This window comes from Silene latifolia, chromosome 5 (genome assembly GCF_048544455.1).
Source record: "Silene latifolia isolate original U9 population chromosome 5, ASM4854445v1, whole genome shotgun sequence".
Classification (NCBI taxonomy): Eukaryota; Viridiplantae; Streptophyta; class Magnoliopsida; order Caryophyllales; family Caryophyllaceae; genus Silene; species Silene latifolia.
This window is the reverse complement of record NC_133530.1, coordinates 72,518,851-72,541,219: the sequence shown is the minus strand read 5'-3', so window position 1 is coordinate 72,541,219 and position 22,369 is coordinate 72,518,851. Positions and strand designations below refer to the sequence as shown.

General features: G+C 40.5%; 1 protein-coding gene and 1 pseudogene across 1 annotated transcript; both read right to left on the bottom strand.

The window, feature by feature from the left end:
• Positions 1–478: 478 nt before the first annotated feature.
• Positions 479–2,795, bottom strand: LOC141657548 (3-ketoacyl-CoA synthase 7-like; annotated as a pseudogene).
• Positions 2,796–3,862: 1,067 nt separating this feature from the next.
• On the bottom strand, positions 3,863–5,576 carry LOC141656155 (uncharacterized). The gene is made up of 3 exons (XM_074463029.1): positions 5,439–5,576; positions 5,239–5,329; positions 3,863–4,198 (listed from the first exon to the last, which is right to left on the bottom strand). The coding sequence occupies exons 1-3, from the start codon at positions 5,515–5,517 to the stop codon at positions 4,063–4,065; spliced, it is 306 nt and encodes a 101-aa protein (XP_074319130.1). The 5' UTR covers positions 5,518–5,576; the 3' UTR covers positions 3,863–4,062.
• Between the last annotated feature and the right edge of the window lie 16,793 nt (positions 5,577–22,369).

The following is a 22,369-nucleotide window of genomic DNA, read 5'->3' as shown; positions in this document are numbered from 1 at the left end:
AATCTTATCAAATAACTCATCTTTCCTAAAAATGGTCCTATTTTCGATTTTTAGCTAAAGAGTTTGCATAAACATACAATACTTGGATGAATTCCAACTAATCCACTCCTTTCGGGGATAAAAATATTAATCTATAACAAGTGGGGTAGTTTTTGGTGTAGTGTTCCAACAGGTAGGATAATTTAACAACGTTTTTTTGTTAAGACATATAGTGCAACTATTTTTAGTCATACCAAATTTTAGTACCATATAGTGTGTAACTATTTTTAATCATAACAAATTTTAGTACCCGTGCAACGCACGGGCACAAAATCTAGTATATAATAATATACATAGACTTAATTTTTGTTATAAAATATTTATTATAAAGTATTTGATCAAAAATAAAATTGGTGCTATTATATGCAATGATTACTCCTAACGTTCAAATAGAATATAATTACTAAAAATTAATCAAATAAGTTAAAATAATGATACATTTACAAAATATCAAATTTTATATCAGCTAAACATATTTAAACCTGACTTATCTTCATCACAAAGCAATGAATTGTATTTTTTAGTTATTTGTATGTTTTACATAATTACATATAATTGCTACTTGAGAGTTTTTTATAACAAACCCGTGAATTTTCACGGGTTTAAACCTAGTTTATATTCATTCCCCTTAATAATATAAGTGTAATCTTGCTTCGATCAGTAATCAATAACTTCAGGTATATCAACAGGAAACCTATCAATTTTATCAGACCATGCACTTGGTACATTTTTATAACTTGGTCTCTTAGAAACACACTTCCAAACTGCACTATTACACTTAAAACCACTCCCAAAACAAATCTGAAATACCTTATCACCCTTCTTAACTCTTCCTTTGGCTTCATGGTAACACAATGAGTACCAAGTTGAAGACGATGAAGTATTCCCAAACCTATATAATGTCATTTTAGACGCCTCAACATCGCTCTCGCTTAACTTCAACATCCCCTTTATCCCTTCAATCACCGCCTTACCCCCAGCATGAATGCAAAAATGATCAAATGCCTTCTTAAATTTCGGACGCATACACGACTTTCTTCGTTGTTGCCTTCCCGGGGATGGAAGTAGTTCCACAAGAAATGTAAGACGTAGTGTATTTGCTCTGAGTAAGGTAATACAAGTGGCCCTAAGGTTGTCATGTTGATCCTCAGGGCTTCCGATGCTACTTCCACCACTCTTCTTGATAATGACACTCCTACATTGCCAACATCATCAGCCTTCTGGAATACACACCTATGACAAAAACAAAGCCCAATTTTTTTTGTTAATTCGAGAATAATTGACAACAATCTAAATCTATCAAAAACAAAAGACAAATTTTTCATACTATCCCCAGTCAAGTAACATTTTTATTTAAAGCGGACAAATAGTAGCCATAAAGTTTCAAATCAACAAGTGATAATAGTATTTCGCTACTCCCTCTGTTTCAGTCGGTAAGGCCCAATTTTCAAAATTCCCTAAAAACTAAATATGAGTTATCGCCAGTAACAGAGGAGCACTTGATAATGAAGTTGCGTAATGTCGAGTTTCTAAAAGTATCTATAATAAAGAATTACGTTTCAAAAAACCATCCTATGTAGGAGTTTTTATCCCGTCTGAGTATTTGATTATTAAGAATTTAAAAGGGAAAACCGCAGACGACAACCTATATGCTACTCGCAGCGATCGTGCTAGCTTGAACGAAATTTGCACCTGAGTGAGCGTATTTTACCTTGTTAAGCTACCAGATTTTAGATTGAACTTTTAGTTGATATAAACTGGATTTAACATGTGAATTAATTTTTGTACAGAAAAAACAAAAGGTGGATAAAATGACAACAAAAAGGGTTAGTGAAAATGCATACGTGTAGGCATCATCCTTGGCACCAAGATGGGTTCGGACAAGATGTTGGAGCTCATACTTAGCCACATCTCTATCACAACTCCGGTTAGACAGCAAAATTGCGGCCCCACCTACCCGGAACAAGCAATTAGCAAGAAGCATAGACTTGACACTCCCTTTGTATAAACTCGAGCAAATGGTCTCCGTACTAAGGACCAAAGCCAGTGAGTTCTTATGAACTTTGAGCAAGTCCTTAGCCAAGCCAATTGAGAGTAATCCCGCACTACAGCCCATTCCAGATAGATGGACGCTCCGAACATTGCTTCGAAACCCAAACTTATTTATAATCATAGCAGCTAATGAAGGTGTTGGACAGTTGACACTACAATTGGTTATGATGATATCAATGCTTTTAGGGCTAATGTTGTGTTTGTTAAGGAGGGTTTCAGTGACCGAAAAGAGCACTAATTTAACCTCATCCATCGATTGTTTGTAGGAGGTATCTACTGGAATAAAATCCATTCCTAAAGTGGCATAACTCTCATTCCCAATCCCCGACCTTATAATTACTTTCCTTTCAAACTCAGCCGCCCCTAATGTTCCAAAGTCCTTCTCACGCATCAGGGAGTGTTCGATGAAAGAGGATATGGGGACACGGTGACTGTCAGGGGACCGGAAACACTCGAAATCAACAAGAAAAATTGGAGCTCTTCTCCAAGATCTGTAGAGAATGATTGTCACAAAAAGAAGAGCTAGGATTAAGTTGAGGTGACTAGCACAAAATCCGATCACGATGTTTATGTAATTAGAGATGCAATCATCTCGATCAAATTGTAAGAGTCCCTCCATTTTAAATTCTTATCAAGGCAGTGAACTAATTAAATAATTTAAGATAATAGGAGAACATTAAAGGTTTGCCTCATAATTTCTCAGTTTTGGTAGAGATCTTATACTAAGATTACTACTAGGAGGAGGTTAAGGGAACTAAATGCATGTACAGCATCAATTAGGCATATTAACAGCAGAAATTAGGGAGTCATGCAACTTACATGTTTTAGCAGAAAGAAGTACGTAATGAGGTGAAACAGAAACGCATTTTCTGAGGGTAGACTTATTGGAACTGCATCATTCATCATAAATAAGGTGCTCCCTCCCTGCATAGGTGCATTCCTGTAATTACATGAATCGGGTCGAACACCATAGACAGTTTTAATTTATTTACATAATTTGGCAGTGTAGAGGCTTCATTGCAGACTTAGTTGATATATCTAAAAAACCATCAAAACATCATCTATGGAAAGAGATCAGTCATTTTAGGTATTTTACGCCCTCATGCTATAACTCTGTATAAGAAAGAAAAGATTGAGCAAAAGAACATACCAGATAAAACCCTCAACAAGAGTAGAGGTAGTCAAACTCCCCGATGATAACAGTAACAGCTGTCTGGACAACAGCTTAAAGCCTTAAAGAGACAAGAGTAAATGGCTGAATCAGTAATCACTTCATATTATTTATGGTACTTTCTATCAATTAAATTCACAGAAGCATATATGAGATAGCCGTACAATGGAGACCAACCCATGCATAATTTTATGAGGATTACACATGTGAGACGGTTTCAGACAAGACACAGTATGAAGATCATCACCAGTGGCCAATCACAAATCAAAACTGTCTACTAAACATCCTTAGTTAACAGGAAAGATAGTAGAAAATGCAGAACATATCTCCCATGCATCTGAAAATATAACCATAAATCATAGTATAACAATAGTGGTTTGATGTTTCTGTTCTATAACTGTCACCATTCACTTTCCCACACCAAAAATAATTAGCCCTTACCTGCAAAACAGATGTAAGGCAGAGTAAACAAGGAAAGCGCTAGTTAAATTCAAGTAATGAATAAAGTCTTTCCAACCTAACACATCGAAGTAACACAGCATTACTGATTGGTGCAGACCACAAAGATTCTCAGTATTCAAAAGAGACAGTTGAATGTAATTTCGCTGAGCTCCTATAGAAAAAATGTTTGTATTATTTTCATTGGCAAGTTACACCAAATCCTGAATTCTAGTTGCTCCATATGAGTTTGAGATAACAAAAATAATAGAAGCAACATCAATATCCTACAATACACAAAAAGAGAAGAGATCCCTAGTTAAAATGATTCTTCATGCTTGAAGACGGCTTATGAACTCCACTTAATGTTTGTGCGAGCTATTTTGAAGAGAAAACTTTGCACGTGGGTCATCTTTAGCTGGGGCACTTTTGCGGTCAAAGTATTCAACGGTTGCAGCACCAACAAGGGCAGCCAATGTAAGGGCTTGAGCATGCAACCTAGCAGAAAACAGCAAACTTTGAACAGTCAGTTGACCTTAATTAACAACCACGTACTGTTTTTAAGCGAAAAATCAGTGTGATAGAGACATGTTCTACTGATGCATGAGTCAGTTGAAGTTCAAAAGATTGAGTTGATGCATGAGTCAGTTGAAGTTCAAAAGATTGAGTTGATGCATGAGTCTCGCATCAAAATTCTTAGGACATTTTAGAGTGTTCTGCTGATTACAGTAGCTAAACCTTGATAAACCAGACATTTGCACCATCCAATTTCTACTGTATCACATGCTCGTTCAACAGTCAAATTAGCGACTACAAGTGGTAGGTTCTGAGAAATTAGAATAGAACACAAACTATAAAATAAAATATTTGAGAGTTTGTTGTCTTGCAACAATGTCTTTGAAATCTCGTATTCTCTCCGTCCCATTCATTTGTTTAGCTTTATTTATTCTTTGTGAGGCATATTTTAATCAAAAAGGAAACAAATGGTTGAGATGGAAGGGTAATTTAAAGACAAGTCAGTGGAGAATTTGATGAAACTTAACTCTACTAATGCAATCGTCACTCTACCCCAAATCACAACGGAAGGGATGGAATGGGGTTCATAGTAATATAGCAGCTGAAAGTATTGTAATAATGTGAAGTCTTTTTTCAATGAATGGCCACAGTCTTTAGTGCAGGAAATCTTCTGCCCTAATCGTTAACAAAGTCGAAATTGTTTCATCATTCAATGAATGACCAGGTAATTCAGGAGCCAAAAGAACCCAAAAAATAGATATTCTATCCCCTAAACTATGAATTTCGTTGTTTCACCACAAACCTCGCATCTAAATTGCAAAAATCTACAACACATACTTTAACAAGCTCTTCTGTTAAGGCGGTTTTTAAGCACGATCATCAACACAATGAATTCAGCATCCCAATTAATCAAACTAAATGAATTCAGCAAGCGAATTCAACCGTTACACCTAATATGTCCAATTGCATTATACAATAACAAATTAAAAGTACAAAATAATACTGATAAAGAAAGGCGTAACCTAGCATGAATGAGTCTGACGCTAGTTTTCATGGTGGGACGAGACCAATTGTAGGCGATTGATCCAGTAATTCCGCTCAACCATAAACACCCTGTCAAATTAATTCCTCATTTTTTTCATTATTCATAATTTAAATTAAGAGTAATTCTAATTCAATTAAAGAGATGTAAGGTTATTGACGGTAAAAGAAAGAGAATTACCGACGGTGCGAAGCTTGTGTTCGGCGACCCAATGTCTAGCTGATTCCATGGTGGTCTTTGATTCCGCCATGTTTGTCATTCAATTAAGAATTAAGAATTCAATTTAATTGAAACTGGGGAAGAAATAGTTTGTTTCTTGGAGAAGAAACTACTAGGATGGCGGCTTTGGCTAATTTAATAGTCTGAGGCGGGAAAACGGTCGAACGATAACAACCCGGAATTTACAACCTTTTGTGTACCTACTAGACCAATGGTTAGACCTCTCAAATGGATCGGGTTCTACGAACTACGATTAGACCTGTCTAGTGGGTGGCAACTGGCAAGGTCGTGTTAAGATAGAGCTGACAAATAATGACACGACACGAAAACACGACACGAATCCGACACGAAATTAACGAATTTGGGTTGAGCCTCAATGACCCATTTATGTAAGTGGGTCTACACGAACACGACACGATATTTAATTGGGTCGAGTTTGGGTTGAGCTCTTTAAACACGAACCCGACATGAATGACCAGTTTATTAAATTAATCCTAATTTTTTTTATCTTTCATCACATAAATATAATTAAATTTTCCAAATAGTGACATGACATGAAAACACGACCCGAACCCGACACGATATTAGCGGGTTAGGGTTGAGGCTTGACGACCCATTTATGTAAGTGGGTCGACACGAACACGACACGAGATTTAAACGGGCCAAGTTTGGGTTGAAGGGTTTGCGACCCGTTTACATGTGACACGAACACGAACTCGACACGACCCGATCTGTTTATCAGGTCTATGTGAAGATATGTGTCGGATCAAATGTGATTGGGTTCTATGAGTTGTGGGGCAAAATAATTATTAACGTCTTTTTTTATACCATTTTGAATTAAAATAATTTTGTAAGATTAAATCATATTTTATATTAATATTGTTTTTAAAGACATGACTAGTCTATCTATCTATAACTATTATTAAAAGGGTAACCCAAAATATCAAATAAATGTGACATGGCAAAAATCAATTGTAACATGGCGAAAATTTAATAGTGACATGTCAAAATTTATTATGACATGGCTCTAATATATATAATATAAATTTACTAAATTAACCTTTTCATATATACATAAAATATGCTAAAATGTCTTTAAAAATGTCATTATTATCATCATCATTATTCTTAACTTAATTGTGCATATTAAATATTTCATGAGTTAACAAATTCTAAATGTGATGTGATAAGTAAAAATCGCAATACGAAAATAAATACCGCTGCAATATTTAAAAAAAAAAAGACTAAATACCTCACTAAGTCATGTGCCATTTAGAATTCATCTCCAAATGCTATGTGTCACATGCTTATAAGTACAAAAATATAAAAAAAAAATTAGTTACAAACACAAAAAATAAATTAATACAATTTCTTTTATTTTCCACTCACAACGTTGGCTATTAATTTATCATATCTATTTAACATATACTTCTTTTATTTAAGTGTAAATTGATAAACAGTATCAATCTAATCACCATTTTTCATACTTTTTATCAGCATAAAATTTAATTTGTAAATAGTACCAACTTATCCTCGGATCAATAAGTAGTACCAAGACACCTGAAAGTACCACTTACTCACTTATACTCACCTAAATTGACGAAACTACCCTTATTTTTACCTCAACCCCATTCATCATCTCTCTCTCTCTCATTATTTCGTTTGATCCAAACTTACAAGACACAACACTGAATCCTCTCAAATAACCTTCCAACTTACCCTAATTTTCTACTTGTTCTTTTACCTTCAACGTCATTCCTTCTAAGAACAGCCAACATAAGGCCAATTGCTAAATCAACAGCATCATCAGTAAGAACATCAGGAGTAGTAACCTAATCCCTTTCTCCTTACACTTTTTCAGATCAATTTTGTCAAGACCAACACTGAAACTCGATACTATCTCTAAATTCGGCAACACGTCGATAAGGGTAGCATTTGCGCCGGCCGAAGCGTTACCTACCACGGCGCGTATGGCGTGAACCTCTAAAATCTTTGTTGTCCCCGAAACGCATGTATGATTCTTTTCCCTATCTCGTGTTAATTAATTTTTGTTTGTTTATTCTTGTAAATTACTGGGTTTTCTTTATTTATTTATAGATTATTATTCATTCAGATTATTTACACTATTATTTAACTTGGACCTTATTAATACGGTATGATTCAGTTTGGGGTTTTTGATTTTTCCTGTAGGATGAACAATGACACGCCAATTAGAGTGGTCATTAGGATGCATTTTGGGGGTAAATTTAGATATACTAACCATAAAACTGATTATGTTGCTAGTGAGGTTTTTTCGAATCAACTGAGTTGATTGGTTCTTTTTTATCTTGCTAGAAGGAAATGAGACAGGACAAGAGATGAAGATAAAAGAAGAGAATAAGATGGAGAGAAGAAAATGAAGATAGAAAACGTGAAAAAGATGGAAATAGAAGAAGAGAAGAGTATAGTTGCGAAAGTGATGGCGAACTCGCCTTCGATGAATCGGTTTGACACTGGAGTTGACTCGGCGATTGATGCGCGAGCAAGGAGGAGGCAACTCGCTCAACTCAATCGAACTGATTCTGGTGCTCATCGTGCTCTCAAGGGATGGAGGAATGCCGGAAATGTTTATTAGTTTGTTCAATTTATTCTTATAAATAATTGTGTAAGAGTGGAGGAAGTGGCAGAGAAGCAAGAAAATGAAAAATGCAACAATGGAAAGGCAGGTGATGTTCTATAATAACATAAAAAGAAGGGTAGAATGGGAATATAATCAAAATAATTGACGGAAAATTTCAAATTTTAAAATTAAGTGGCACTTTCGGGTGTCTTGGTACTACTTATTGATCGGAGGAATTAAGTTGGTACTATTTACAAATTAAATTTTATGTTGGTACTGATTATGAAAAAGAGTGATTAGATTGATACCGTTTATCATTTTACACTTTATTTAATGATATGTTTGTTAATCACCATTATTATACTTTGTAATTGTGTTATGATAATTTTTTATCTTCCCTTTCATTCACAAAACTTATCTTTTTCCCCCAAATAAATTGTTGAAATTAATGCGAGAATTAACTACAAAAATGATTTTATATATGTATCACACAAAACCTAATTATCATTTTTATCAAAAAAAAGTTGGTAAGTAAAGTATACATAGATAACTAAATGAATTGTTTTGCTTTTTTCCTTATTGTGTTTTTAATTAATCGTTAGAATCTAAACTTATATAAATATAATTAAAAGGCTACTTAAAATAATGTGACATGGCAATTTTTAATGTGATATGGTTAATTAATGTAACATGAATTATAAATTAATTATTATATGATATTGATTTAATTCACTTATTTATAAATAAAAAAACAAGCTAAGAGTATTTCATTCATAGCAAGTCACATCATTATTTCTTATTTAAAAAGGAAAAAGGAAAACAAATTAACATTAAATGCAAATAGCATAACAAACATTAAACTTTGGCCTTTTTAATCTCTAAATAAATTAGACAACAACTAAAAATAAAAAATTCATACTAAATTTTAAATTTCGACGCTTATTGTTAAAATATTTTAAGCAATAAATAAGAAAAAAAATTAAAGCCAAAATGGAAATATTGTGTAGGATTTTTTAAATTGTATGTAGGAAGTAGTGGCAAATATAGTATTACCATTTTGCCATTCGGCACACCTAACATTTATAAAGTCTCACTAAAGCACAAAAATATTTTAAAATATTGTTTATTGATGATATATTGTAATACTGATATCTAAACTTCTTAATCTTATCCTTTAATTAATTATATTTATAGATAGACTATCTCATGACCTTTGGTGTCAAATATTGTATAACCTAAGTTTGAAAAACATACATCTAACCAACATCTATATCTATATTTATATAATACTATTAAAAGGTTAGATTGAGCACCAAATCTAGCCACGTGTCAACAAGGAGAGTCACGAATAGTACGTAAAGTGTAAACTTATTTCATTTGCTGAAGGCTAAGATTGAACGTCATTTTTACTGCAATTAAGAAGTTCTTCAAAGCACATTAATATTCATAATAATTTATTACTGTGACTCTTCAATACTCCTTTGAGATTCCAATTTGTAACGGTCATTTGACTTCGTGCATTAACATGCAAGTTATAAAAAGCTTATATTAATTTCCTTAATTTATTTTTGTATCCCAATTCTTTTCCTGTTTTCATCTTCTTATATCACCTCCAAATTCGTAGTTATCTATCATTCGTCATTCCTCAATCTATTCTTTTTTTTTAAAGTTGGAGCATTCACTTGCATTTCAAAAAAATTTGCTACATTTTTACTGAAATTTATTGTCTTGGTTCTTTCAGGTATTTCAAGATTATAAAACATGTTAGTTGGTTGCGCGGTTGCGGAATATTTCGCTTAAGAACTACTCATTAGTTGATTGAAAGAAAGGTTTGGAACTCATGTACTTGAATTAAAGGTGTGAGATTATACTTTTATTTTATTTTCATCATTGATTATAAAGTAGGGAAGTTAATAGTTATTCTAAATTTAAACGTTTCACTGATAAAAAAAAATGAAATTAACCACTTTATTTCGTTCATTATACATTGTCTGTTTGGTTTGTTTTTAATGTTTCCTATTTCCTTTCTTTTTAAATTCTTACTTGGCTGATTTTCTACTTTTTTTTTTTCAGAATTTAATAACTATTCTTTGGTGTAGAAAGAAGGGATGAGGTATATGTTGTCATTTTATTTTGCTTTACCCGGCATATATTACTTCTACTTTTAAGTGATTAAAGTTACAAAAATTTACCAACAATGGATTTTGATTGTCAAAATCTCCAAAAATGGAGGGTTTTAAATAGATGTTCCACGATGAGGGTAAAGATGTTACACCTATGCGTATGTAGTTATATAGATGACTTCTTAGTTTCGATAGTTGATAAATAAAGATAGCAATAAAGAAGGTAAATAATTATTTGTCAATAGGGACTTGTAAGTTTGTTTCGAAACTTGAGTTGCGTAGGTTTCATGCAAATGACTTTAGAGTTTAGAATTAAGGGTAGTATATAACTAGATCTAAGACTGTAAACATACTTAGACGGACGAAAATATCAAGCAAATTTTCAAGGAGAAATGTATTCAATAAAAAAATTAAAAAAAATCCAATGAAAGGTTATGTAAGTTAACTTTTATCAATTAGTTTTTGTAAAACGGTTTTATAATAGAGTAAAACGACAAAAAAGAGGTTATAAAAATTAAAAATTGATTACCAAACCAACAATTTACACAATTCTTGTCCGCTTTACAAAGAATTTGTGAATTCTTAGTGCATTAATGTTTCTAAACTCACATTAATACTAATCAAAACTCTTACCCAAAAAAGTTAAATTGAGAAAACTGTTTAGATGAAGACGTGCGGCTTAGTTTCAACGGGAAATTATATATTTGCTCCTTTCAAAGCTTTTTTTTTGGTAAAAGGGAAGTATATATTGATGATATCAACAAACAATTACATCAAGAGTCCAAAATTTCCAAAAAACTATACATGAAACAAAAAAAACAAGGCTTTCTTAGAATCTAGCTATGCAGCTAATCCAATTAGCCTATCTAGCTGTGAGAACAGAACTGTTTCGAGCTCAGAACCTTTCCTTTCAAAGCGGGCAAGAATTGTGTAAATTGTGATGAAATAAAGTGGTTAACTTCAAAAAAACAAGGCTTTCCTTTCAAAGCTTTTATTTATCATAAATTATGAAGTTCTTGGAACTATTTTATTTAATTTTGGTTGCAATGGAAACATATGTTTAACAACATACATTATCGCAAAGCTTCGAATGTTACATAAATCGGAAAACAAAAAAAAAGTTCATGAATTTCACTCTTCTTTTATAGTTATTCCATTCTTAATGCAAGTTCTTTTCATGTTTCTTCGTTTAAGGCTAAAAATTGAGGTCATGTGCTAATTATGTTGCTCTATTTACAAAAAGAAAAAATAAACCAAAACACCCTCGTGAGTCATGACAACCATCTATTCTTAGCAAAATGCATTATCGTCAAAAGTACAACTCCTCATAAAGCGGGATATTGGGTGCAGGGCAGGATGGACTGTCGATTAATGGTCCGGGCATGGCATTGAAAAGGGGTCTCTTTCTGCTGGGTCCCTATTGTCTGGTACATGCCCGACCCATATAGGACTTATTTATTTATTTATTTTGATTTTTAGCGGGCCAGGAAAAGCTGGGCCGGAAATCTTGGGCCTTGGCCTGCCCGGGTAGGGGGGACGCTGGCGCGAGCCAGGTTGGTTGGAAAATTTGGGCCCAAAAGTGTGTGGGACGGATCGGGCCGAACTAACCGCACTGTTGTCCAACTTTAACTACAAAGTACAAATGAACGCCCCGTGAGTTTCACGGGCACAAGAACTAGTTAAACAACTAATAAATATTTTACCTCTTCGTAGTCTACATCCTTATATAAACCAACACAAATTTCATGCTTCAACACTACCTAGCGTATGAAATAAATTCTTTGCATGCCTGTGTAAAATTTCTCTACTTGATCTCAAAGGTATACATTTAAGTTCCCATGAATCTCATCAATTTTGGATTAGCATCATGTGTACGTCGATGTTGTATTTGAAGTGGAAAGATAGAAGATGAATGTAGGCAGAATGAAGTATTGCTTGGCTTACATAATTTTTTTATAAGGCATGACATGTATTAACGTTTAATATTTATTTTACTTTTACATTTTTTTTACATCTCATATAACTCCTACCATAAAACAAGTTCACAACTACACATCGATAGATAAGTTGAAGTCGAATGATTAATTTATCATTAATTATAAGAAAATATAATTTTTGCTTTAATTTCGACAAGGCTACATTTTTTATTTTAGAGTTTAATAAGTTTATAATATTAATTATTGCTACCTCTTTTTCAGGATTCAATCAACAAAATCGAAGTGTAATAATCGGTACTCTTAACTCTAGAATGTTGAAGATGTTTCAAGATTAGAGTTTGTCATGGTTTATAACCGAGGATTATATTAAAGTTTTATATGTAATAGTACGCTTGGTATAGCAATTAAATGACGATATTTTGGTTTATTGTGTATTTTTTTTTTTTTGTGTATTACTGTTGGTCTATCTCATTTTGATTTCTTATTTGTTTTAAATAAGAATTTATGTATTATCATAGAGTTCCACGTACATAATCAATGTAAGTAATCATATAAAAGAATTCACATCTTTCTATTACAATGAGATCCTATTTTAAAGTAGAGTTTTCAGGATTTTCTTAACCCTGAACATTTAAAAAAAAAAAAAAAAAACTGCTGGAAGAAACATAAAAGTTCCATGTTATAAGACAATTCAAAGAATATATGACTTTCGTATGTGATTAACTTATCATCACACGACTTTTATGAGAATTATGTACAAGTTATTGGTGAAAATAATAAAAGAATTTCCTAAAACTCTCTATTTAGAAAAAATTATACATCTAAAAAAAAATTATGAACCTGTGTGTCACTAACCTATAATACATCTCATTTTAACGGCGCATTATTACTAATGGTTCCGATGAATCTTATCTTAATATTACCTAATGAAACTAATACCTTAGTACAGATTATTATCAACGTTTAATATTAGAAAAGAAAACTCACAATAGAAATCAAGCAATTTAGAATATTAACTATACATAACAATTTAATTTTAATATTTTTTAAAAGGTTAGGCAAAAGCAATTAATTTTATTCCACATGCTACTAATAATTAATTTAAATTCACATAGGATTAACAATCAATTTACTTTCTATACATTTTAATTAATTAATTAATTAATTTATTAATTATCAAACCAAAATGAAGAGCAAAAAAAGGAGTAGCAAAAAAAAGGAAAAAAAGGAGTATTTTATTATTTACATTTCACCCAACCACATCCAATTTCACTTCCAATTCCACATGAGATTTTTTAATCCATTAATCCACAAAATATTATATTATTATTAAACAAAGGCTACCTAAACCATTTAATTTTATTTCAAATGACTTATTGATGGGGCATATTCTGTGCCCGCTGACCAAGTCAACATATTGAACGAGGTCAAAGATATCCACAGCAAGCCAATGACTTAGACATCCCGGCCGATGCGACCTTTCGGCTGCCCGGTCCTGGTCTCGATGGCAACCTACCAGTAGGGCACATACCCGCGTACTCATATCCAAGAACCCTCGGCATGGAGTCAACCAGGCTCGCCGGCCTGCCATAGGTCCCTCGGCCGAGGGGTAGATCAGTCTTTCCACCTGCTATGCCACTTGGCCCACTTGGCCACTACTTGACAAAAGGTGAAAGTCTATAAATACTCCTCAATCCTCATTGAGGAAGGGATCCAAAATCTAACCTAAGAACCACTTAAATTGGTATTATCTCTCTCATCTCTCTACAATACACGTCATCAAGCAGCATTCTACTTAATCACGATAAGTTCACTGACTTGAGCGTCGGAGTGAGTACGCTTGGCACAAAGCCAAGCCCTCGGTTGCTCATTGTTGCAGGAGAGGCCGAGGAGAGCAATCAAGGCTAGAAGAGGCATTATTCGACAAAGCTAGCGTGGTAAACAAACCTACTTCGAATTCATACCCGAACAATTGGCGCCGTCTGTGGGGATAACAGATACTAGAAGCTAGTCATTCCCAAACACAAAAAAAAAAAAAAAAAAAAAAAAACCCACCCAAAAAGCTAAGAAGATGTCAAAAGAACAAGAGGTGTTCGTAATCAGAAGAGCCCCTCCACCCGGATGATACCGTCCACAGTGCAGGTTGTGCGGCCCTCCACCAGCCGGATAATTCAACCGGAGTTCGGGATGCCAATAATGCCCAGATCTGTACGCCCCCGACCAGTCACCGTCATGGGCGTGTGGTTGATGCAAAAAGCCGACGACTCCTGGACCCGATTGTCGGCGCAGCAGCTCACACTTCACCACACCGACAAGAGCGGCGGGACCCGTCCGGGAAGCTAGGGCCCAAAAGGTGACTCAGAAACACAACGAAGCACCGAGAGAGGCCGAGCCTACCAAGACGGGGAGCCCGAGTGTCGGTGGTAGAACTAAGCCCTTCCCGCACTCGCGGAAGGACGATGTCGCCGCGACGCCCACGAGGCATGCCCCGGACGAGCGAAGGAGTCCGACTCACCGAGTCGGAGAAGGAGTCCGACTCACCGAGTCGGAGAAGGAGTCCGACTCACCGAGTCGAAGAAGGAGTCCGACTCACCGTAGTCGGAGAAGAAGCCCTTCCCGCCACGGGGAGAGGGGCCGGACTAGGGATGCGAGGAGCCGATCGCCGCGTGTCATTAGACACGTGGTCGAGCACCCCTCGGTGCCTCGTCCTAGAGACCAGTGCCGCCAAAGCTAAAGCTACCGTCTATATCATACAAAGGAGAAGGCGACCCAACCGATCATGCCGAGGCTTTCGAGTCCCACATGTCGGTGTGGGAGCAACTGACGAGGTCAGTGCCGAATTTTCCCAACGACCTTGGTTGGAATGGCGCAAAGCCGGTACAAGGGGCTACCCGATGGGTCGGTATACTCCTATTCCGACCTAAGAGACGCGTTTTTGGCCCAAGATGCTCTACCAATAAAAGGAGAGCCGTTGAGACATCGGATCTCCCGACCATCGAGCGAGGAGGGAGGCGAGTCACTCCGAAGCTATGTGAAGAGGTTCGATGCCGGGTTCGGCAGATTAGGGAGCTGAACAAATAACTAGCGGCCTTCGCACTGATGAAAGGCCTCCCCAGAGGGGACTTGAAAAACGAGCTCATCAAGTGCGGTGGCCTGAGCCTTGAGTCCGCCAGGAAATTGGCCGACCAGGCCATTAAGGTCGAGGACTATCACAAAATATGGATAGGCCACGGCGAGGCCGGGCACTCAGAAAGAAAGAGCCACCGGGAGGACAAGCCGGATGAAGGGCGCCGTGACAATAATAGGTCGCGGACCGACAGGCCCACCAGGAAGCAGAACCCAGCGGACGCCGGGGGGAGTTCAGGTCCGTACTACCATAAGAAATACAAGGATCACACCCCCCCTGGTCGTATCGGCCGCCGAGGTCTTCTCCCGAGCGAAACGAGGGGCGAGAAGTGGGAAAGGCCCCCAAACCTAGGGGGACGGTGACACGAGCCTGTACTGTGAGTACCACGGCCACACCGGTCACTTAACCAACGACTGCCGGCATTTGAAGAATGCCATTGAAGATCTGATCCGAAAAGGGAGCCTCGGCAAGTATATTGCCGGAGGCCAAAAGACTAACACCGGTGGCTCAGATAAAAAATCCGTCTTTGAACGGATAGGAACAATTCATGTTGTCATCGGGGGAAACGAGAACGGCGGATCCGCTCACGGGCACAAACGGCACCTGAACGAACTGTATCAGGCCGTCAACTTCGTGCCCACTACAGGCGGCCGCGCTTCCAACATCCCGAACATAACTATTGGGAAGAAGGACTACGAAGGAGTCATCGCCCCACATAGCGACCCACTCGTAATCCACTTAGACATAGCTAACCACCTGGTCATGAGATGCCTGATTGACACGGGCGCCTACACAAACATCATGTTCAGGGAGTGCTTTCTAGGGCTCGGCCTGAAAATTGCGGACCTTAGCCCATGCACCAACCCATTGTACGGCTTCTCCGGGCAGGCTTGGTCCCCCAGGGTCTATCAAGTTACCGGTGATGTTCGGCCGATCGACGCGGCCAAGAATGTGATGTCCGAGTTCGTGGTCATCGACGGCTCATCCGCATACAACGTTCTCATCGGTCGTGTCACCCCGAGTGAGGTCGATCTTTGTAATGTCCATCCGGGCCCGACACTGATGTATGTCTCGGACCGCGGGGAAGTTCATAAACTCGTCTCAAAGAACGAAAAAGACGAGGTGGTCAACGTCCAAATATCGGCCAGAGGATGCAACATGCAATCCTTCAAAGTGGCAAAGAAAGAGGAAAAAGGGAAGAACCCATCCTTAAGACAGGAGGACGAACCGATGAGCACCAACCACGTCGCCATGGTCGAAGGGGCCGGACCGAGACCGGATAGAGATTGATCCAGGGCACCGTGATCGCTTCGGTGTCGGCCGGAACCAAAATTCGGGCCGATCTCCTAGACCTGCGAGAAGGAACAAAGACGTCTTTGCGTACTCACCGCCGAGATGCCAGTGTAAGCCGAGAAGTCATCGTTCACAAGTTGAACGTACTCCCCAGCCTCGCCACCTGTGAAGCGGAGGGTGAGAAACTCCTCGGCCGAAAAGGAAGATGCCATCAAGGCCGAGGTTGATAAGTTGTTAGATGCAGGCTTTATCATCCCTTGTACATACCCTGAATGGCTAGCTAATGTTGTAATGGTTAAAAAGTCATCAGGGGGGTGGAGGATGTGTGTTGACATCACGCAACTTAATAAAGCATGCCCGAAAGATTGCTACCCCTTGCCTCGGATAGATAGCTTAATAGACGCAACGGCAGGCTACACAATCTTTGAGCCTGCTCGACGCCTTTTCAGGATACCATCGGTATTCATGGCGAGAGGAAGACATGCCTAAATGCGCATTCATCACCATACACGGCACCTACATGTACAAGATGATGCCGTTTGGTTTGAAAAACGCCGGCGCGACTTACACAAGACTGGTGGACAAAGTGTTCCAAAACCAAAAAGGGCGAAACATTGAGGCTTACGTCGACGATGCTATTGTCAAGAGCAAGTCCGACGGCGAGCACCTAGCCGATTTACACGAGACATTTTGTTCACTAAGGAAATACAAGATGAAGCTTAACCCTACAAAGTGCAACTTGGTGTCCGGGCCAGCAAATTCCTCGGCGTGCTTGTTAGCGCCTGGGGGAATTGATGCCAATCCAGAGAAAGTCCAAGCAATTCTAGACCTGCCGGAGCCGAGGAATCGCAAAGAGGTTATGATAATCTTGACCGGGAGGATGGCGGCCCTTGCCCGTTTTATCTCTCGGTCAGCCGACAAGAGCACCCCATTCTTCAAAGTGCTAAAAGGGAATAAAGACTTCTGGCACTGGGGAGGAACAGAGCACGGCTTTCAAACAATCAAGGCCCATCTCGCAAACTCTCCCGACCCTGTCCAGACCGACGCTGGGAAAACGCTATATCTATATTTAGCAAGAACCTCGGCCACGGTCGATCTGTCGTAATCGTCGAGAAAAGAAAACAAGCAAGAAGACCCAATATACTTTATCGCCCATACACTGTTGCCCGCCGAGAGAAACTACCCACTGATTGAAAAAGCAGCCTTTGCCGTGGTTGTTGCCGCAAGGAAGTTGAAACCCTACTTCGACGACATCCCATGACGGTCTTAACCGACCACCGTTGGAAAAAGCATTGGAAAAATTGAACAATCGAGGCGGACTTATCAAATGGGCAGTGGAGCTATCCGGCTTCGGCATTCAATACAAACCGAGGCCTTCGATAAAGGGGCAAAGCGTTGCGCCGACTTCTTGGCCGAGTGCACGTATCAGGAAGAATCGTGTCCCGGCATATGGGAGGTATATACCGATGGATCCTCCACAACGAACGGCTCGGGAGCCGGCATCCTTATCATCAGCCCAAACGGGGACGAGTTCGAGTACGCTTTGAAGTTTACCTTCTCGACCTCAAACAACGAATCCGAATATGAGGCGGTGATAACCGGAGTTGAGTTAGCCGGCCGCGTAGGGCGAACACATCATTTTGAAAACAGACTCTCTCTTGGTGACTAACCAATACGAAGGAGAGTCTGGCTCGGGACGATGGGATGGTAAGATACCCGGAAAAGGTAAAAGCGAGACCTCAAAATTGAAGTCATTCAAAATGCGACACATCCCAGTGTCCGAGAACAACCGGCCGACGCTCTCTCAAAGCTGGCGGTTCAACCATAAAGAATATCACCAACCGTGCTAGTGGACATCAGGAACGCTAAAAGCATTGACGAAACCATCGGCATGGTGTGCGGCGTGGAAGCCGAGACGACATGGATGACTCGATAAAGAGGTATAAACTGTCAAATGAATTACCGGGGGACCGCAACCTCTCGCAAAAAGATAAAGAGGATCGCAGACAAGGTACTTGGTGTTTGAAGGAGAGTTATACGGGAGGTCCGTGACAAGGCCACTCTGAAATGTGTCGGTCCGGCCGATGCGAGCTAATCTTGACAGAGATACACGAAGGCATCTGTGGACATCACATGGGGGCAAGAACACTAGCCCACAAAGCTCTCCGAGCCGGCTACTTCGCCCACCATGCTTGAAGATTCCGAAACAAAACCGAAAATGCAACAATCGCCGGATGCACGCTCCGGTGATACACGCACCTTCCCGAGACTCGCAACCGGTGCTTAATCCCCTTCCCTTTGCACAGTTGGGAATGGATCTACTAGGGCCATTTCCAACGGCATCCGGAGGAAGAAAGTTCCTAATCGTCGCCGTCGACTACTTCACCAAATGGGTTGAGGCCGTGGCGGTGCTGCAAAAATCTGCGGCGGCCGTAAGAAAGGTGATCTGGGAAAATGTCATAACTCGTTTTGGGTTACCCCAAGTCATGGTGTTCGACCATGGCCGAGAATTTTGGAGTGACACAATAATGAGCTGGTTGGAAGAACTCGGCATCAAATTTGCATACTCCTCCGTCTGCCACCCCCCCTGAGCAACGGACAAAGGAGGCGACCAATAAAACGATCCTCAACGGCTTGAAGAAGACAGTTGAAGACCTCAAGGGAAGATGGGCCGATGAGCTACCCGGCGTTCTATGGTCCCTCCGGACCACGGAGAAAGAAGCAACGGGTGCAGTCCTTTTCACCTAGTCTACGGTCCGAAGCGATCCTGCCGATTGAAGCAACGGTGCCAACATTCAGAACGGCCACTTTTAACCCGGATGAAAACGAGGAAGGCCTAAGAACCTCCCTGGACCTGGTCGAAGAAAGCCGAGATACGGCACGCCTCAACTTAGCAAGATATCGAGCCGAATGAAAAGGGCCTACAACCGAAGAGTCCACAAAAGGGACTTAAAAGTAGGAGATCTGGTCCTAAGGAAGTCAGCCGCCACCAACAAAGGAAACATCCATGGCAAGTTGACGGCCAATCGGGAGGGTCCCTACAAGGTAGTTGAAGAAATGAGGCCGGGTACATACCGGCTGACGGACATGGGAGATGTACCTTTGATGAGCCATTGGAACACCGACAATCTCGAAAAATACTTTGTATAACAAATGAGTTGCCCAAAACAATTGTTGGCACCCCAATACATATTCATATCTAATGAGGAGTCATCCAAGTTTTTCATCAAAGTGTTAATCCACCCCAATCAGAAGGCATACTAACATATGTACACAACAGACAGAGCCAAAACCTCGATCATCCCGGCCTTTAACGGGAGTGACGGGGGACGAGCCGATATGCTAACATATGTTCAACGGCGGTCAAAACGTAAACTCCGTTGCCCCGAATGGCCGGGAAGAGACGAGTGAAACGCGATCGCCCTCGGCAAATTAAGACCGAGCTTAAAGACGTTAAACACGGTTGAGATACGCATTCTAAAATCGCCTCGGCCAAGCCAAGGTAAAAACGAAAAAGCGCTCAATTAATTAACGCAATCGCCCTCGGCAAATTAAGACCGAGTTTGAAGACGTTAAACACAGTTGAGATACGCATTCTAAATCGCCTCGGTACAAGCCAAAGGTAAAACGAAAAGCGCTCAATTAATTAACGCAAGAAGACAAGTGAAGGAATAAATCAAAGGCCTCGGCCAAGCCAGAGGCAAAGCAAGCAATTTCTCATTAAGAAAAAGATAACGAGTTACAAGAAGGAGAAACACAGACGACGGTAGTCCCCTTTGGGATAAGCCAAGACTCTACCTACCAAGGTCTTACAAAATACAAGGAAAAGAAAAAGCAAAAGGTTTCGGACTGGTTCTTTGAAAGCGCCAAAAGGATGGCGGGAGAAAAGGCTTAATAGTTGGCCCCGAATAGCTGAAGCTATCCGAGACGCCGGTGAGCCTCGGTGACGACCGCCCGTCTCCCTATGCCTCGTTCTTTGCTTGCCCTTACCGCCATCGGCGCGTTACCCTCGGTGAGCGACTTAGATGCGATCCGGGCGCCTTAGCATCCTCGGCTTTCTTGGCGCCTTAGCATCCTCAAATGCCTTATCCGCCGCAGCTTTTTCTTAGCGACCTTAGCATCCTCAGTGCCTTGATCTAGCGGACTCCTCCTTGGCCGCCCTCATCTTCTCTCGCAAAGGCCGCCTTGCGGCGGTCGCCTCCTCCTCCTTCTTGGCCCTCGCATCCTCGGCGGCCTTATCCGCCGCAGCCTTCTCTTTAGCCTCGAGCCTATCGTCGAACAGCTCGTCAAATTTTGTCCACGAGAAGGAGCCATCCGGATAGACCTCATCTATCACCTCCCGAAAGCTTCTTCGGTCGAGTCCCTATACCGAGCACACATGCGAGGGAGAATCGTGCTTTGAAGCGTCTCAATATCCTTCTCCCTTTGAGCAAGGATAGCACTAGTCTCCCTATGCGACTCCGCTTGGAGCCGATACGCCCTTTTCGACTCCTCCCTTTGGGCGACAACAACGTCGTAGCCGCCCTTGTACTGTCCCGTTCCTCCTTCAACTTGGCGGCGGAATCAGCACCTCTACCTTGGCCTTCTCGGCCGACAAAGAGCTTCTCAATTTCCTCGACCCGCGCTTGTGCAAGAAGAAGGTCAAGCTTAGCCTTCCGCCACCCCTTTGCGGCAGCAACATCGAGCCTCAGCCGCTCTATCAACGGTCCCGTCTCGGCCAAGGCCTTTTCTTGCTCCCTAATACGAGAGCCGACCAGTTCGGACCAAATCCCAACCTTCTTGCTCAGCTTTGTACCCTCCGCTATGAGCCGGTCGTTGGATATCGACGCGAGTACGAGTCGGCATTTTTCCCGCCGCCCGCATAGGCCTCTTCTCAACTCGCCGCTCGATGGGGACAGATGCGCCGGTTGATCTACAAAAATTCAACCAAAGAGTCCACGTCAACGTTCATGGACATACCGAGAGCCGGTCATCGGTATATCTAATGAGCCGGCTAAATCGAGCCGCAAGTTAGACCCTGTACCAGGGGCTTGCTCTTCTTGGCCGGTTGACCCGTTTCCTCGGCTACCGGCATTAACATGAGCGACGGAAGCAGAAGCATCGGTGGCATGGGTAGATCTTTTCCTCTTACGCCTAAGTGGAGATCCTCAAAGATCGGAATCCTCTCCGTCGACAATGTCAACGACCTCCACCTCGTGGAGGCGGAATCGAGGTTGACACCGTCGCCGCCGTAGACTTGGCTGGACCCGGCGAGGCAAGGCAAGCGGCTACCTTGGCCTGGGCCGTCTCGTCCAAGCCCTTCAGAGGTCGATGGCGACGGACGGCGGTCATGCACATCGACCTTCTGGATTCTTCTCATTAACGTTTCGTCTTTGTCCAGCCCATCTTCTCGAGGAGTTGCTCGGATGAACGGGACCAAAGTGCTCTGTAAAAGAAACAAAGTAAAACTTAGACAAAGGGACATGTCAAGAAACAAACAACGAAAAACATTAAAGCAGAAATGGGCCTCACACCGACCCCACTCACCCTGTGCTAGGGCCGGTATGAGGCCGACATAGCAAAGCGGCTCGTCCATCAAGATGACTTGCGTCGGGGGCAACCAAACCTTCGGCGCCCCATCATCATCAACCTCGAAAAGCTTCGATGCACGCTTCTCGTCCTCATTAAGATAGACATTCCCGGCGTCCATCTTATTCTTGCCCTTGGGGATCATCTTCTCACGCTCCCTTTGCTCTCGCACCGCAAGTTAACGTGGTCTTTGAAAAGACCGAGGCAACGGATAATCATCTGGGACCTCGACATACACCCACCGT